General features: G+C 38.7%; 1 protein-coding gene across 1 annotated transcript in view; it reads right to left on the reverse strand.

Moving 5' to 3' along the window:
- The window catches only part of DPYD (dihydropyrimidine dehydrogenase), an 891,530-nt gene that overhangs the window by 290,157 nt on the left and 584,167 nt on the right, over nt 1-17,206 (reverse strand). Inside the window, exon 18 of the mRNA XM_040471061.1 lies at nt 6,230-6,298. Within this exon, the coding sequence (XP_040326995.1) occupies nt 6,230-6,298 (69 nt within the window). The remainder of the gene's footprint in view (nt 1-6,229; nt 6,299-17,206) is intronic.

The following is a 17,206-nucleotide window of genomic DNA, read 5'->3' on the forward strand; positions in this document are numbered from 1 at the left end:
TTGTAAGTAATTATCAGAATAGTGGGAGCAGCGTAGTTTCTAAAATTCTCTGAATCACTTTATAAAAACTCTCAGAGAAACCAGAGTAGCAAAAACATAAACCTTTGCACAGTATATACAACAAAATCAGATATAAACTTCTTCCTCTTCTCCCTTTCTTACCCCTCCCTTCCCTCCTTATTGATGTAGTTTTAAAGTCATTGGGTGGGACAGAGCAAGGTAGCTAACCTAGAGGATTTAGAAGGATCCAGGAGAGCCCAGTGTGGCTTATCAGAGCCCAAGAACAATGAGACGGATGTCCATGTGGAGGGTGGTTTGATGTAGTATATCAGAGCCCAAGTGGGAAGGAAAGGCTTCCACGGGTGGTGGGGCTGGCAAAAAGCATCAGAGCCCAAGCAGGGTGAGGATGGTGTTTCCTTGGGGGGATGAAAGGTACACTTCTTGAATTTTCTCTTAATTTCATCTCTTAAAATACAATGCCCATTGTTGACTTCGTATGTATCAACACTGTCATCTAGTCTCATGTGTTCAAAACTGGAGGCATAAATTCTCCAGGATCTTAAACTACTTTTAAGTGGATTTGGTACAGGTAAACACTGAACTGGCTTGGGCCTTACTGGACACTAAGTCAGTGACTGTCTCTTGTCTGCAAGCTGGCGTCCACCTTTCCTGACTGCATTCAGTGTGCTAAAGATCACTCTTCACAGACTTATATCCACCTGCTCCTACACATTTCTATGGTTCACCTTTGCTTTCTGCCCCAGCCTATTTGAGATCTCCTAATTCTAACATCTATTTAATTTCATGACACACTGCTAGCCCAAATTCAGGCTAAAAAAAATGGTAAGAACTCAGCTTTTCAATAGTTTGTTTGGACTCCCTGCTAGGAATAGTGTGGCCACCTGGTCTTGACACCTGAGCATTTTCCCTGGACCTTTCTCAGTAGGTGACATCCTACCAATCGTGGTCAGAACTTTGGCAATCCCTCATCAGGTCCCTGGCTTAAAACTTTCTACTTTGTATCTTAATCACCTCAAGTTCATTGGTGCCAAATAAAGTGCCACTCTTCCCATTTATTCTGTAATTGTTTGCTCTTTGTTTGTCACGTGTCAGTATACCAGCTCTGTATCCCTATTTTGCTTCAACAAATACTTGAGGGATAACCACAGGTGGGCAAAGCCCTGTGCTTGGGATTGGAGATTAAGTGGTGAACCAGCCAGGAGTCTCCACCCCCAGGAGCTTGCTGTGTAATAAGCAGGACAGAGGTTAATGAGCGAATGACACCACTGTGATTACCACTGTATTAAATGCCACAAAGGAAAAGCACAGGCAGAAGTACACCTGGATTTTGGGGAGCCTGAAGCGTAAACACATCAGGGAAACTTCATTAAGAAAAAAAAAATAAGTAAAAATTACAAATCCAAAATTAGGTACAGGGGTTTAGAAGTAAACTTGGGCAAGTAAGCCCTGAAGCGTATGTTTCATTAGTTTTATGGTAAACTGGCTTCTGAAGACAGGATCTTAGAAGGAGTTAGGCAGAGGGTTTAACCTACCAATCAGGGGACTCAGAATTGAGAACAAGAGAACATTGTATGAGTAAGAGAGAATGTTCCAGGCCAAGGGAATAGCAAAGGCCGCCAGTTCAGAGTGTGTCGGAGGAGTAAGAGGAGACCAGCAGGTGCTGGGATGTGGATACCAAACTGAGGATGATGCTGGGGAAGCAGGCAGGGTCCAGAACATGGTGGAGGGGCTTACAGGTTAAGGTAAGGATTTTGCATCTTAAGAAGGAGAGTGGGAAGGTTTCGGATTGCCTGAGGGCAAGCTGTCTCATAAACTTGGATTAGGGTGGTAGCAATGCATGTTGAGCCATATTCAATTTATCTACTGGTTCAAATCTGATGGCCTTACTTGCCACTCAAGCTTTTGCCACTAGCTTGAGAAGAGACCTCAGTCCCTGATGCTGTTCTCACAACTTCTACCCCTGCCAGTTCTCACAGCTCCCTCAGCATGGGAGCTGGGCTTTGCCACAGCTGCCACTGTATCTGTCAAAGTGAAAGCCCCAGAAGTACCCATGTGCACACCTGACCAAGAGGCTTTAGCTTTTTCCTAGGTTCTGGGTTTAGATGTCACAACATCTCACAAGACACATCAAACAAGAAACAAGAAATGTCTCACAGCATGCTGTGGGATTTGGCTTCCTTATTGGCAGCTGCCCTAAAATGGGCAGGATACACAACCCAGGAGTGCAGAGGAAGGCAGAACCCCGGGTGTGAAATTTGACCAGTGAGAGACAGTAGACAGAAAGGAACCAGTAGGTACATCTCTCACCCTTCTCCTCTGAACTGTTGTGAGGCAGGATGATTTCACAAAGCACTCTCCATCCCACAGGACAGAGCAATTAGCTCCATTTCCTTGTGAAGTGGGAGCCAGCCTGGAATGTACCACACAGGATCTGCTTTCCCTTCTTCCTATCTAATTTCCCTTTTGCTCCCACCCTTCCTGCTCTGGGGTTGTATCCTTCATTAAGCATCTTCACATTACCTTTGACCCAGGCTCTGTTTTCTAAGCTAATACACATTAAGAAAGAAATGGATTCTGGGGCGCCTGGGTGGCACAGTTGGTTAAGCGTCCGACTTCAGCCAGGTCACGATCTCGCGGTCCGGGAGTTCGAGCCCCGCATCGGGCTCTGGGCTGGTGGCTCAGAGCCTGGAGCCTGTTTCCGATTCTGTGTCTCCCTCTCTCTCTCTGCCCCTCCCCCGTTCATGCTCTGTCTCTCTCTGTCCCAAAAATAAATAAACGTTGAAAAAAAATTTTAATAAGAAAGAAATGGATTCAAGATCTATTAAAATCAGTTCAAGATCTGTTTAAGACCTGATATTGTCAGCATTCCATACAGTTCAGTTTGGTGTCTTTCTGATCTTTCTGACTGGGGTATCTTTCTAGTATGATGGGTGCTATATCTTATTCACCTCTGTTTTGGCTGGCAAGAGACTTTGCACATAGTAGGTGTTCCATAGATCTTCCTTTGCATGGAATTGGAGTAGGTTATCCATGTCCCAGAAAAGTAGGAAAGCCTGTGATCAGATACAGAATACTTGAGCAGACCCTAACAATGCTACTGATTTGACACCAAACTGTGAACACTTTTCTAAAGGCTGCTTCTTTTCTATGGCGTTCACAAAACAACAAATTCAAACCAGGTTGAAGAATGCATAAAAGATGACAATAAAAGCATGTGTATTCTTGGGTTAAACTGAAAAGGAAGGTTTGGTTCAGTATGGTTCTATTTCCGGGAGGAAACAAAGCTTTCTAAAAAAAATATGCACATGATAGGAGCACATGGGTGGCTTAGTCAGTTAAGTGTCTGACTCTTGACTTTGGCTCAGGCCATGATCTCACAGTTTGTACAATCAAGCTCTGCATAGGGTTCTGTGCTGACAGCACAGAGCCTGCTTGGGATTCTCTCTTTCCCTCTCTCTAACCCTTCCCTACACACACATGCTTGCTTTCTCTCTCTCAAAATAAACAAATGAACTTAAAAGAATATATTTAAAAAATATGTACATGGTAGGGGTGCCTGGGTGGCTCAGTTGGTTAAGAAGTCAACTTCAGCTCAGGTCATGATCTCACAGTTCATGAGTTAGAGCCCCCTGTTGGGCTCTGTGCTGATAGTTCAGAGCCTGGAGCCTGCTTCAGATTCTGTGTCTCCCTCTCTCTCTCTGACCCTCCCCCATTCTCTCTCTCTCAAAAATAAATAAACATTAAAAAAATAAAATAAAAAAATATGTACATGGTAAAGATGATATACTGGATATATATTAATTTTTAAAAATGTCATTTAGTTGAATTCAGCATATTTTAAGAATGTACCTAGGTTCTATTTTTTTTAACCATCCATATGGTCTGAAATGTTTATTTAGAATAGTAAAATACTGGGGCACCTGGGTGGCTCAGTTGGTTAAGCATCCTACTCTTGATCTCGGCTCAGGTCATGATCTCACAGTTTGTGAGTTCAAGCCCTGCATCAGGCTTTGCCCTGACAGCACACAGCCTGCTTCAGATTCTGTCTCTCCCTCTCTCTGCCCCTCCCTCACTTGCTCTCTCTCTCTCTGTCTCTCTCTCTCTCAAAATAAATAAATAAACTTAAAAAAATAGAATAGGAAAACACAGTGGTAGCCTCTGGTGAAACAAATAATAATGATCCTTCCTCGTGCAAATTTTCATTCTGACACAGTTTCTCACTCTTTGCTTTTTCATGTTCTTGTACAACTTGATCTGTCCTGCTGTTACACATGTGTCATTTCTGTTTTCGGATATAATAGTAAAGAGCTCATAACAGATTTCCTTGGTTCCCTATTGCGTAATTCGAAAATTAATCTACTATAAGGAGAGGAACTTCATGAATTTAAAGTATATTCGTCATCACATTAAGTCATCTGCTGAACTTAAAACTCGTGCTAGAACAGCTGGTGTGATAGTTCTGATTTCTTACCACCCATTATCAACACCCCCCAAAGAAATGTACACTGTAAGTGGTATAGTAAGTTTGGTTTGAATGGGTTTTTTTTTGTTTGTTTGTTTTTGTTGGTTTGTTTGAATGTGGGATCTTCTATTGTAAAAAAAAGAAAATCTGTTTTAATCTCTTTTGAAGCATGCATTCATAAAAACAAAACTGACTCTACAAAGCGTTATTGGGTACCTATCAATGAGCTATGATGAATCATGCTGCCTAATGCGGCCCTCCAGGGGGATGTCCCCTCCAGGGGATAGCTCCTTCATGCAATATGCCCTGGGATGGTCCATATTTTAAGATTATAGAAAAGATTTTTTTTAATTGACAGCATCTATAGATTGACCTTCTTCTTATGTAGATGGCTTTCCTGGGGAGAGATTCTATAGACTGGTTTGACCCAATGGAAAGCATAATTTTTTCTAATTTTTTTCTCTTCTTTTTATCCTCTCTTCCTTCCTATCCTTTGTTTTTGCTGTTCTTTTTTTTTTTTTTTTTTTGCTATGAGTACTTATGATATTAAATAAAACTGCAATTAAATAAATAGATACAGAATGTGAGAAATGTGAAAAATATCTTTAACTTGGTTGGTATGTTACTAATAGGAAGGCTTTGGACTTTTTAAAAGTAAAATTTGTTTATTTAAAGGTTAATGCTCATTACTGAAGAATATATTTATTTTAAAGTATTTTATTCTACAGAAAGGCAGAGAAGCAAGCAGCGTGATAAAGCCATTCATCATAGTCAGCTTAAAATTGGCAAAGCTCATGCCAAGCACAGGTTCTGTGGAAGATTTCATGGTCAATTAGGTAAATACACGTATAAAGTGGACCCAGCACTAAAGATCACGAAACCAATTACTGATCATGTTTAATTTCACCTCTTTAAGTCCCAGAAGTAATTTTTCCCTCGCAGTTTTAAGATATCCAAATAAAATGTACAATTTTCGAACACGATAGAAGGCTTTATAATATTTTATAATGTACAGTCATTACTATATAAGCGCTGTTAGATTTAGCCTTCTACATTTCTGAGAGGTTTTCAAGAAACCCCAGCTGAAGCTATCTAGATTATTTTTCATGACAGCATGACGGACATAAGTATACAATTTTAAGTATGTATTTTTCTATTTGAAATACAAATTGGAGGCACATGGTTAGTTGTTTGCATTTGTGCAAGATTCAATTTATATTATAGAAAACCTGCTGACTAGTGTTCAATTCAGGAGCATTCTGTCCTACCATTTTATGCATGTCTGTATTCAAACTAGAATAGTATTAAACGAACCTTTTATATTTTAAATATTCAAGAGTTTTATATTCAAAATTTCTTCTCGCTGTCAAACTAGTTTGCCTAAAGGCAAGGTAAGATCCTGTTACACTCTCAAAGGTAGAATTAAATTTTATCATGGCATCCATCATAATATACAGTTTGCTTAATATGCAAATAAAGAGTATATGGATTCAAAGAATAAAGGATTTTTTTGGTACTGTGTGAAATCCAAGGGACCACTTTCATAGAACAGATTCCTTTTAAATTTACATTTCCATCATTTTAACGAAAACACAGGGTAAACAAATTATAATAGAAATGTTTTAAGTTACCATTTTCCATTCAATTTTACTTCTACTGTGTTATTTTTCATGGCAGCTCTTTATTTAAAGCTAATAAAAATGGAAGAGGAGAAATAAAATAAATATATACTAAAGAAATCATTACCTCAGCCATTTTGGAGAGTTCCATCCAGTCATTTTTGCTGTAACTGCACATGATGCTGGCAATCACAATCTTTAAAACGAAAAGAGGGAAAGAATGCCAGTTCAAATGGTTATGCTTTTGTACGCAAGGGTATATTGATATTTACATATATATGTTCACAATGGTAAACTATAGTCTAAAAATTAGTTTTGATCCACTGAAAGAAAAATTATTAAAAAACAACAGAGTCTTCCAGTGAGGCAAAGAATGAGATTCTGGGCTTCGGACTTATGTGAGAGACTTTCTCATTTACTACCTCTGAATTCTTAATGTAAGTTACTTAACTTTTCTGGTCCTCCACATTCTTATTTTTAAAATGGAGAGAACAATGTGGACTTTGTCCACCTCAGAAAGTGATAGTGGGACTTACATAAATTTGTGCATGTGAGAGGGTTGTCTATATCACACAATGACATAGAAATGTTTATTAATGTAATTTCTGCTGTAGCTAAAAGTTTCAAGATACGGAAAAGAAATAAATTAGTGTTTTCTTCAATCATATCTTATTACAGCATGGATAATAATACCTTACATATTCACAGTGCACTGTAAGTTTAAACCTTGTTAAATGCTGATTATTTGACTATTTACAATAACCCTATAATAGAGGGTACATAGAATAATAGCTACTAATATCTGCTCTGAAGCCAGAATACCCGCATTAGAACTCTGACTCTACCACTGACTGTGTGGCCCCAGGCAAGTTATTTAGTTTCTTCACTGGTTAAACATGGATAATAGTATGACTTACTTAGGAAAGAAATAATGGAAGTTGCTAAAACTTACATAGCTCTTATGATGTTGTAGGTGCTTTTTAAATGGTTTTGACTTCATTCACTTAATTAATTGTTCCCAATGCTATTTTCCCCATTTTATAGAAGATGCTGAAGTACTGAGATGCACAAGTAGCACAGATAATAGGGAGCAGAGCCAGGACTCAGACCCAGGCAGTTTGACTGGGAATCTGTGCTTTTAACCACTAGATTTTGCTGGCCCAAAGCAAGCATTCAATACATGTCATTAGTTTTTTTGTTTTATTATTAACATTTAAAGACTGAGATTGAACCACAAAGAGTTTGTGCCAAGCCTAAAGTTGCAGAATCTAGAGGAAGAGTCCACTAAAAGTCACTAACTATGCTCTCACTACACTCAGCTTTCTTATATATGTCTAGAAAACAAAACAAAACAAATATATGTTGTAAATGCTTTCAACATTGACAGAAACAGAAAATAAGTTGGGATCATACACCATGAAAACCACAGAGACAACAAGCCTGACTGTAACGCTGGGTTAATTTTTTTTTTCTCTCCTGATAGACTATAATCTCCATGGGAGCTGGGCCTGCTCTGTATCATTCATTGTTCACCTACAATAATCAGCATGGTGCTTGGCACACAATAAGACTGAGTGAATAAATGAATGAGGTCACCAAAAGTTTAGGAGCAGGGAGTTGCTTTATCAGCTCTTCCTTTTTTTTATTTGTTTTTTAAAATGTTTGCTTATTTATTTTGAGGGAGAGAACAAGAGCTGCAGTGGAGGAGGGACAGAGAGAAAGACACAGAATCTGAAGCAGGCCCCAGGCTCCGAGCTGTCAGCACGGAGCCCAATGTGGGGCTTGAACCCATGAACCATGAGATCATCACCTGAGCTGAAGTCGGATGCTTAACAGACTGAGCCACCCAGGTGCCGCTATCAGTTTATCCCTTTAAGATTAAGCAGAAATGAGTATCTTGAGTCAGAGAAGGGAAAAAATAAACAACAGATGAAAAGTGTTGGCAAATAATTATCATGAGTCAGAGTGAAGAGTGAGCAAGGCTGATCTGGGTGTTGGTCTTGGTGATAGAAAAAAGGGTCAGATGTTAAAATACACAGAACCTGTGAACTAGACAGAGCAATTGAGAAACAGGGATCAGAAGATCTGAGAGTTTGAATCAGATACAGGTGGGACAATGATGAGACATAAGATTGATTCCTCTTTAGAGAGAGAACAAAAGGAAGAAAGTAAATGATGAACAGAGAAAAGTTAAGAATGCCTAATTATTTTGGGGTGAGTTCAGGAGTCAACATTTGTGTCCAGTGAGAATGCAGCTTTTAAGAATTCGGAGAAACAAATGTTAAGAATGACACATGGCCTTTTCTCTAGGGCTAAAAGAAAGGGAAAAGTCAAATTCCATGCTTGCCCATTTGCTAGCTAAAAAAGGATCACCAGCATAACTTATGAACCTTCAGTAAGAGACGCTCTTTCTGACCTTTTCACGTGATCTAAGATCAGGGATATTCTGCCCCCCTATTTTGAAAACTAACCAGTGAGAAATACCACAGTGTACACCTGATCTTCTAGGACGAGACTAATACCTCCTGGTGAGTATCCCCTGCATGAACAAAAACGGAGCCCATCTAAAAGGAAAATCAAATGGGGACAGGTCAGACAGATTCCTATTGTCCTCGGTGGCTTCAAGGTCAAAAAACCCCCAAATTTTAAAAACAAAACAGTTAATAAAAAGAGTTTGGAAATGGGCAGAGCCTCCAGGCTTGTTGCTAAAACTTTAAAGGCAGGGTGAGATCCAAAGTTCAAAATGAAAAACAGATTTTAGCATTAGATACGAGTGCTTCTCTGGTGAAAGTAATAAACAGTATACTAAGGTTTTTAGGGAGTTTTATTATTTAAATCAAGACAAGCAAAAAAAAAAAAACCCAAAAAACAAAAGCCAAATATGCCTCTAATTATGAAAAGTAATCCTCAGGTTCACATTCCTATAGAAATATGAAGCAGTGCTGAATCAGCACAACATCCTCCTCTCCCATGGCCCTCCTAGGCAGCCGTGGAGGACAACAGGGAAGACCCTTATAGTGGGCAGGACTCAGCTAAGCAGATAGCCTGACCAAAGAAATCTGCTGCCAGGAAAATAATGTTTACCAGCACTGACTAGTAAATGACTAGTAAATAACCATGTTTACTAGTATTGACTAGTATATATGATATATGCTCTCAACTAGTGTCTAACCTGGTTCCACTTTACTAAATGGCCATTTTAATTTTGACAAAGCTGTTATTGCTTCAAATATATATTGATTGTGTTGGGGTTGGTTAAAGTCATTTTTGCCCTATAGGTCCTGAGGATCATGAGAAGCCATGGTTGGGCTTGATGGAGAGAAATAAATATTACCCAGATAATTGTCCTGAACATCAAGAGCCCTGGTGCCACCAAATGCCTGGGGATGCAGTGACTTGGTATGATTTGGCATGGGCTGTCACTGGGGAAGGGTGACCACAGGTGGGAGAGAAACGTTATGTTAAGCAGAGGTAGATTTTTGTGTGTGTGCTCTAAGCAGTCAAGCACTACCTTGTTCTTCTTTCCTCACTTTCTGAAACAGACTCTATGTTCTTGCCCAAAAAACAGAAAGTATCTCTAACAGGGCTGATCATAGCAATCAGCCACTCTATTCCTGTGGAAGTCCTGCACTGGAGCTGGGAAGATAAACAATTCTTTTTCTCATTGGTCCCTAAACTGGAATGAAGTGTGTTCAGAGCTGCTGGTGACCCCCAACTGACTCTTCACTTAACTGATCTTGCCACCTCCACCCAGAGCTAGTTATGCTAGGGAAAAATAAGGCAGAGACAGGGAAGTAGAAAATGTGTAATGGGAAGAGACCTATGCTAGCCACTTCTAAGCTAGGTGTACCACTAACACATCTGTATGTGTGAACTAACACCACTTTGTCTTAAGAAAATTCAAGTTGTATCCTGATATCTTTCACTTAGAGTCTTGACAATTATTACATTTAAAACTAAAATTGGCACTTTTGAAATAACTTCCTAAGCAATTTTTTAACAGTTAAGTAAATGTAAGGGAAAAATATATACATTAATTTTAAAATGCCAAATTGTCTTCTTGGTCTAAATATTTTTAATCTAAAACCAACTGATATTTTGGGAAAATATGTGATGACATTCTACTTCAGGGGAATAAAAATGACCCCAAAATCATTTTATTCTTTATTAAAACATATTAGGATTTTTCAAAGAGTCAGGCTAAAAGATATTAACATTAAAGGACACTGGGCATAATTTAATCTTTCTTTGATGATTAGAAAGCCTTTCCGTGTTTTACTGTGCTTGGTTTTTAGGCAAGCAAGAAAGGACAGGGTTTTGTTTTCTTCCCATGAAAAAAGAGAATTGAGGGGCGCCTGGGTGGCTCAGTCGGTTGAGCGTCTGGCTTCGGCTCAGGTCATGATCTCACAGTTTGTGGGTTCGAGCCCTGCATCGGGCTCTGTGCTGACAGCTTAGAGCCTGGAGCCTGCTTTGGATTCTGTGTCTCCCTCTCTCTCTGCTCCTCCCCTGCTCATGCTCTGTCTCTCTGTCCTTCAAAAATAAATAAAAAACATTAAAAAAAATTAAAAAAAAAAAAGAGAATTGATGGATATTTTATATTGTGAAACATCATGCTATATTACTAGAAATAAATATTCAGTGAAACATTTTCTTAAAGCCAGGGTAACTTTTGCCTATATTTCACTTAAATTAGGCCATTTCTAGTGCTCCATTTTTATAACTCATATTTTATTTTATTTTATTTTATTTTTTTTTTTTAAATTTTTTTCAACGTTTATTTATTTTTGGGACAGAGAGAGACAGAGCATGAACAGGGGAGGGGCAGAGAGAGAGGGAGACACAGAATCGGAAACAGGCTCCAGGCTCTGAGCCATCAGCCCAGAGCCCGACGCGGGGCTCGAACTCACAGACCGCGAGATCGTGACCTGGCTGAAGTCGGACGCTTAACCGACTGCGCCACCCAGGCGCCCCTATAACTCATATTTTAAAAAACATTGGATAATTTTATACATAGGCAAATTTATACATGGCCAAGTGCTATGTAGTGTTTGAACTACATCCTACATTTTATGACACACAGGCTAGTGGGAGAGTCAATGTCAGTTAGTCCATTAATAAGCAAATTGAACATGTACTGTGTGCTTGCTACCAAATGACATAGAAAGGAGTTTAAGACATTGACTTAGAGTCTTTTCCACTGAACGCTCAACTAATATTTATTTTTCTTTAAGTTTATTTATTTATTTTGAGAGAGAGAGAGAGAGAGAGAGAGAGAGAGAGAGAGAGAGAAAGCAAGGGGCAGAGAGAGAGAGGGAGAGAAAGAGAATCCTAAGCAGGCTCCTCACTGTTACTGCAAAGCCTGATGCAGGGCTCAAACCTACAAACCATGATATCATGACCTGAGGCAAAGTCAGATGCCTAAATGACAGAGCCACCTAGGTACCCCAACTGATATTTCTTGAGCACATACTATGTACCAGTAACTGTTCTAAGAAGTGATTTAAAAAATGAAAGAAGTCCTTGCCTTCCTGTAGCTTACATTTTAGGGAGAGAAAATCATAACAAGTTAAAAAATTATTAGGACTATTTACACACCAAGATTATTGTTAGAAAGGCATAATAGAGGACAGTAATGGAGAATCAGTGGGGTGCACAGTGCCTCCATCAGATGATGGTCAGTAAAAGGCTGTGTGAGTTGAGACATGATAGATAAGAAGGCCCCTTACACTGAAGAATGGGATGGGGAACTGGAAGACAACTGGCATTCTAAGTAGAAGAAAATACATGTGCAAAGACACTGAGGTGGGAATGAGCATGACATATTTAAGAAAAAGAGAAGGCCATGTGGATGGAGTTTCATGATAGGGCAAGACGAATTTAAGAGAAAATGAGACAAACTGTCAGTGGCCATATCTCTATGAGCTGATCCCTGTGGGAATTGGGTTTTATTATAGATGCAATGGAGACTAGTGAAAGGTTTAAAGGAGGGTGATAAAAGAATCTGATCTGCATTTTAAAAAGATGTGTTTCACTAAGTTATAGGGAAGGGAATGAAGGTGTTTCAGGATGAAAGCAGAGTCCAGTTAGATTGAAATAATGTGGCTTCCATATTACCCATGGGGATGCAGTGAAGTGGACAGTTCTGAGCTAGAACCAACAAGACTGGTCAGTGGTTAGATTCAGGAGATGAGAGAAAAGGAGAGATTGAGGCTGATCCCTAGATTATTGGCTTGAGCTACTAAGCGGAATGTAGACAGTTTACTGAGATGCAACAAGGCCTAGTCAAATAACTAGTGTGGGGTGGGGGGAGGTACTAAGAGGTTCCGTTTTCATATCTTACACATAAAATGTCTATTAAGCCTCTCTAATTAATGAGAACATAAACCATGTCACTGTATACATGAGTCTAGAACTCACTAAAGAGGTTAGAGATGAAGGCGTACGTATTAGAAACTTCGAAATATAACAGTATTTAAAGCCACCTGGATAGGTGACTTCAAAGGGAAGAGATAATACAGAATACAGATAATAAAATACAGAAAAAGGAAGGGCCTGGGATGCCATCTGAGAATGTGAGGTCACAAATGCTAAGAGAGGAAAGTGTTCCAGAAAGTAAAGACCAATCCACTCTGGTGAATACAACTAAGGGTTTGTGTGAGAGAATACAGAATTGTCCATGAGGTTTGGCAATACAGCAACCATTGGTAACCTTTACAAAAAATGGTTTCAGTAAAGCAGCAAGGACGGTAGTCAGACTGGAATAGTCTGAGTGAATAGAATATACAGAAGTGGAGAGAAGTGACACACAAATCTCTCCCAAGGTTTTGGTGAGCTAGCTAAAAGATAAATGGGGCAGCACATAAATGATTATGGGAGGTCTAGGGAGAGATGTTTTTTCTTAATGGGCCATATTTGAGTATGTTTTTATGCTGGTGGAAATAATCTGGAAAGGAGGAAAAAGCTATTGAGAAGGCAAGAGGTGATGATGAGTCTTTCGCATAAGTAGAAGTAACCTTTGATAGGAGCAGAGGCACTGTTTCCAGTTTAATGGGGTGGAAGAGAAGAGTAGAGAGAGAAAAAATAGGTATGGATGCAATTGCGTTTATAGACTTGGTGTGGAAAAGGTAAAATTATCCTTTCTGGTATGCACATTTTTCTTAAGTAGTAGATGAGATCTTCCGACATGAAAGAATGGGGGACAGAGGCTTAGAAATAATGAGGGAGAGGTGCACCTGGGCGGCTCAGTTGTTAAGCGTCCAACTTTGGCTCAGGTCATAATCTCACAGTTCTTGAGTTCAAGCCCTGGGTCAGCCTTTGTGCTGATAGAACTTATTCCAAACAACAAAACAAAACAAAACAAAACAAAGCAAAACAAAACAAAAACAAAACAAAACAAAACAAAAAAACATGTTAAATGGCTTCTATTGTCATCCTCCCTAACTTTTAAATGAAAGAATCACAATTCATGATTAAATTATTTTTTAAAATTACATTTCCTTTATGGAAAAAACAAAAATGATTTTATTTAGCATTTTTTTTCAAACTTATTTACCATAAAGTTTGTACATTAGAAATTAAGGTGAAGAACAACTTAAAACATCTAATTGGTTACAAGCTGGCTATATTCCCAAATTCCCTTTAACTTAAAGTGTATGCTTAAAACACATGTCAGCAACACTGTTTTGGTATTCTGTAACTATATTATGAACTACATTGGAAATTCAGTCAACAATTCAGCTGCAAGACAACTTAAATTTTTTAGTAGGGGAAAACTGAAAAGTGACAAAGGTGAACAACTGTAAATTACAAGTAGCTGAGTTAGGTTTTGTCAAACAATTTAACAAAATTATCCCTAACACTACTGGGATTATATCAAGGAGGAAAAATAGCATGGGACATGTGATTTTCAAAGACATTTAAACCAAGAAAATATGTTTATTAAATATTAATTAACTGTACAACATTCAAATTTTAAATGCTCTTTGTACTGTAGTAGAAATAAAGTGGAAGTGAGATTGGTACAATTTTCCTTAAATGTACACATTGAGAATAGCACATTAACAGTGAAACTTTCCTCATATTTTATATGGTTATTGCTTATTTGATGTTTGCAGATGAGAATAATATTCTTAAAGTTGTCTTTTTATATTGTTTAAAAATTCATCATTTTCTTTGTTTATTTTGGGACTAACAAATGTGCTGTTTACACAACTATTCCTAACATAGAAAAGTCATATTGCAAGTTAAACAATATGCACATAGTTTCCATAGAAAATCAGACATTTTCCACTAAAACAGGAAAAAATAAAACACTGCATACTATTCAGAAACTGTAGTAATGGCTGCTTTTTCCTCTCCTTTTGATCACTTCTTTAAATATTTTATCTAGTTTCTGTCCCTATTCTGTCTAGGAAGTCATCTCCCCAAGGTCATCAGTGACCTTGGCAAATAGATACTTTTCAGCCTGAATCTGTACTGGAACTCTCTTCAGCACTTAGACAGTGAGCTATCTCCAGCTTACTGAAACCCTCTTCCATATGAGCTTTGGAGGTACCTCTTTTTGTTACTTTCATTTTCATTGTTCCTTCTCAGGCTCTTCTACCTCTGACCACCTTTTACATGTTGATGTCCCCAGGGTCTACTTATGGTCCTCTTGGTATCACTTCATACACATTTCCTTGGATATCACATTCACAACAATTTCAGATCATGTCCGTATGTAGAAAAGTTATAAAGTGTATACCTCCAACCTATATCTTTCTCCTAAGTTCAAGAACAACATGTCCAACTGCCTTCTACCCCCTAGATTCAATTTGCTCAAGATCAAACTCTGCCCTGAATTTGTTCATTTCATGTTAAATATACTCCACCCTTTCATCCCAAGTTAGGAAACTAGATTTCCTTTCTTCCTTTCTCTCTCATCACCTACACCCAGTTATTCACCAAGTACTCTCTAGTCCACTGGTTCTTTGACTTGGCTAAGCATTGAAATACCCTGAAGAGTAAGGAAAAAAAATAACCCTAAGGATTCTAGGATAATTTGTATGTAGTTAGGCCCAGGCATCAGGGTTCTTCAAAGATCTCCAGGTAATTCTAATGCACAGGAAAATTTGAAAAGCACTGCTCTAGTTTACTTCCTAATGATCCCTTCTAAGTATTCCTGATGCTTCATCATGACTGTCTTAGTTAAGATCCTCACCACTGTTACCCTGGATTGCTGGAATAGCTTTCTTATTAGTCTCCCTCTCTCTCTTTGCAGCCTATGCCATCTGGCAGATCCTTCTAAAGAAACAAACCTGATCATACCACACTTCTTTTTCAAATCCAACTTCAGGATAAAATCTAATTCTGTAATAAGCTGTACAAGATCACAATGCTACTTTTGCTCCAACCACATTGAATTACTTTGCTTCCTGAATGTAACATGTATTCTGCATTCTCCTGGCCATATGTCTATTCCTTTTGTCTGAATGAATAAGGAATGGTCCCTGTGCTCTAGGAGCATATGGTATAATAAAGCAGACATATGTAAATTGATAGAAAAATAATTATAGTGTATGAACCAGGATATAATGACAGAAGAAAGGGAAGGGTGATTATTTGTACCTGTGTGAATCAGGGAAGATATCCTAGAAAAGCAACTCCTACTAGACTCTGAAGTCATGCTTGGGTGTTTATTAGACACTGATTAGAAATAAAAGAGGCAAGAGCACTCCAGGTGGAGTGAGCAGCAGAAGCAAAGGCACAGGATGCTGTGTTTAAGAAATATGCTCTGTTTAAGAAATCCCAAGTAGTTCAGTTTAGTGTTGGGGAGAAATGAATGGATACATATCATGGGCAATGGAACTGGGTTCATTGGTAGAAATCAGGTTCATCGAGGCAGGGTCTGAAACTATGGTTCCTAACCAGTTGGGCAGTTGGATTAGAATTTTGGATTACTCTGTCCAGTAAATTCCTGCTCCTCATTTGGGCATTACCTTCACTAGGAACCCCTTCCTATGTACTCTTCTCCCCTTGACTGGGTCAGGCACCCCTCTTCGGAGATCCTATGGCATCCTTTGCATTTCTCTGTTATAACATTATATGGTATTAAGCTGTTGTTTGTGTGTTTTTCAAAAGATGACTGAAGTTTGGGGGACAGGGCTTTTTTTCAGAGGTATACCTCTAGTACCTAATATTATACCTTATACATAATTGGGATTCAATAATATTTGCTTCAAAGGAATGCTGGGACAGGTAGCTGAGGAAAGAAATTCCCAGTAATGTACATTTTTATTACCAATCCCAGTATTTAAATGTAAGCAAATTTCTACATTCTAGAGAGAGAATTAGAAGGACAGATAGGTGGTATAAAGTAAGAGGTTCGAAAACCTCTCAGAATTTATTAAGTATACTTTATATCAAAGAACAGTAATCCATTAAATTTGTGTATATATTTAAACTTACTGCACATTTTCACATACACTATCTCATTTATTCCCTGTAATAATTATGAATTTGGAAAACTTTATACTGAGAATAATGAGCGTAGATCATTTATTTTACCAGGGTCAAGCTAATCAATAGCAGAAGCAAGGATTAAGTTCAGGTCTTTTGCCTCCAAGTTCCTCTCTACTACATTAAGATTTACCATATTGATTTCCTATCCTTTCAATTTACATTAGAGATTCCAACTGATTTTGCATCCTCAATCTTCTTGTGGTAGAGTGTTCGGGGAGTGGGGTGGGGGAAGTGTTTTTCTCCCTGTATTCATGCCCCTTTGCAATGTAAATGTGCAGCTACTCCCATCACATGGGGGATTTATTTACCCGCTACTGGAATGTGGACTGACTTTGGACTTGTTTTCATCAACAGAACATGGCAAAAGTGATATTGTGCCAGTGTCCAACCAAGGCTTGAAGAAGTCTTGTCCTTTTTTGCCCACTCTGTTGAAATCCTGCCTGGCCATGTGATCAAGTTGGCATAGTCTGCTGTAGGATCAGAGCACATGGGATAAGGATGAGGCATCTAGGAGAAGCTACCTGAGACTAGCCAGCCCCAGCCCACCTGGAAATTGACTACAGAAAAAGTGGGATGAGCTGAGACAAGAAGAACCACCCAGCTT

The sequence above is a fragment of the Herpailurus yagouaroundi genome, unplaced genomic scaffold (assembly GCF_014898765.1).
Source record: "Herpailurus yagouaroundi ecotype Mexico unplaced genomic scaffold, PumYag 77, whole genome shotgun sequence".
NCBI classification, from domain to species: Eukaryota; Metazoa; Chordata; class Mammalia; order Carnivora; family Felidae; genus Herpailurus; species Herpailurus yagouaroundi.